The 1,381-nt window shown below is 46.3% G+C and overlaps 1 protein-coding gene across 1 annotated transcript in view; it reads left to right on the forward strand.

Annotated features, from left to right (window-relative positions):
* The window catches only part of LOC101848853 (pre-mRNA-processing-splicing factor 8), a gene marked incomplete in the record, with an annotated part of 48,831 nt that overhangs the window by 37,363 nt on the left and 10,087 nt on the right, over nt 1-1,381 (forward strand). The window contains 1 exon segment of the mRNA XM_013089673.2: nt 655-897. Within this exon segment, the coding sequence (XP_012945127.1) occupies nt 655-897 (243 nt within the window).

The raw sequence follows: 1,381 nt of genomic DNA on the forward strand, positions 1-1,381 counted from the left end.
GGGGTGTACAGGGTCACCATTCACAAAGTCAGTTGTTGCTGCTGTCTCTCCACACAGTCGTCTTTGTTGTGTGTGTGTGGGGGGTCTCTACAGGCCTGGCACTTCAACCTTACCTTTACTGTAGTAGTTCGGACATTTTCTAAACGGTACTGGTTCTGACTACGTAGTAGTTGGGACATTTTCTAAACGGTACTGGTTCTGACTACAAATTTCTCATTTTCCACTGGGCCATATATGTTTTCTATAGTTTAGTTCCAACATTGCTGTCATGTTTCCACCATGTTTCTTGTTGTGTTTTTTTCCTTGTTCACTGATGTGCCTGGATGTAGTCACAAGTAAACCTTTGCTCCTTCCTGTGCTTCACGATTGCACGATCATTGAAACGCGCAGCGCAATCTCAAAAGTAAACTCAGACGTGCACCTTGCTCCAACATGTGCTCCCCAATTATACAATTGATAAAACGCGCAGCGCAATCTCAAGAGTAAACTCAAAAAAGTAAACCTTTGCTCCCCAATTATACCATTGTTAAAACACGCAGCACAATCTCAAAGAGTAAACCTTTGCTCCCCAATTATACCATTGTTAAAACACACAGCGCAATCTCAAGAGTAAACTAAAAAAAGTAAACCTTTGCTCCCACCTGTGCTCGGCAGACGTTTGAGGGGAACCTGACGACCAAGCCCATCAACGGCGCCATCTTCATCTTCAACCCGCGCACGGGCCAACTGTTCCTCAAGATCATCCACACGTCGGTGTGGGCGGGACAGAAGCGTCTGGGCCAACTGGCCAAGTGGAAGACGGCCGAGGAAGTGGCCGCCCTGATCCGCTCGCTGCCCGTGGAGGAACAGCCCAAGCAGATCATCGTCACTCGCAAGGGAATGTTGGACCCACTCGAGGTGAGTTCTTCTTGTCTTTTCACCTGTTGCAGGTGAGCAGTTCTTGTCTGTGTCATCGTCACTGGCAAGGAAATGTTGGACCCACTCAAGGTGGGCAATGTGACAGGCAAGAACTGTTTCTGTGCCAGCAACAGCGACGTGATCCTGTGATGTTTGTCCAGTCTAGATCAGGGGACAATCAAGGTTTGACAGTGGATGGTTGGCAGGTGTTCTGCTGTGGTTCGCTCCTTCTTGTGAAACATCTATCGTCCTGATCTCTCATCCTTCCTTTTTGTGTCTGTTACTCTCTTGTAACACCTCTAATCTTCGGCATTTATATAGACTTAGTATGTTGCGAGCGCGATAAAACACTAGCTAAAACTAAAGGTTTGACATCTCTTCCTCTGACAATGTTGTTGTTTCACTGACAATGTTGTGTTGTTTCACTGACAATGTTGTGTTGTTTCACTGACAATGTTGTGTTGTTTCACTGACAATGTTGTGT

Source organism: Aplysia californica, unplaced genomic scaffold (assembly GCF_000002075.1).
Source record: "Aplysia californica isolate F4 #8 unplaced genomic scaffold, AplCal3.0 scaffold01017, whole genome shotgun sequence".
Taxonomy (NCBI): domain Eukaryota; kingdom Metazoa; phylum Mollusca; class Gastropoda; order Aplysiida; family Aplysiidae; genus Aplysia; species Aplysia californica.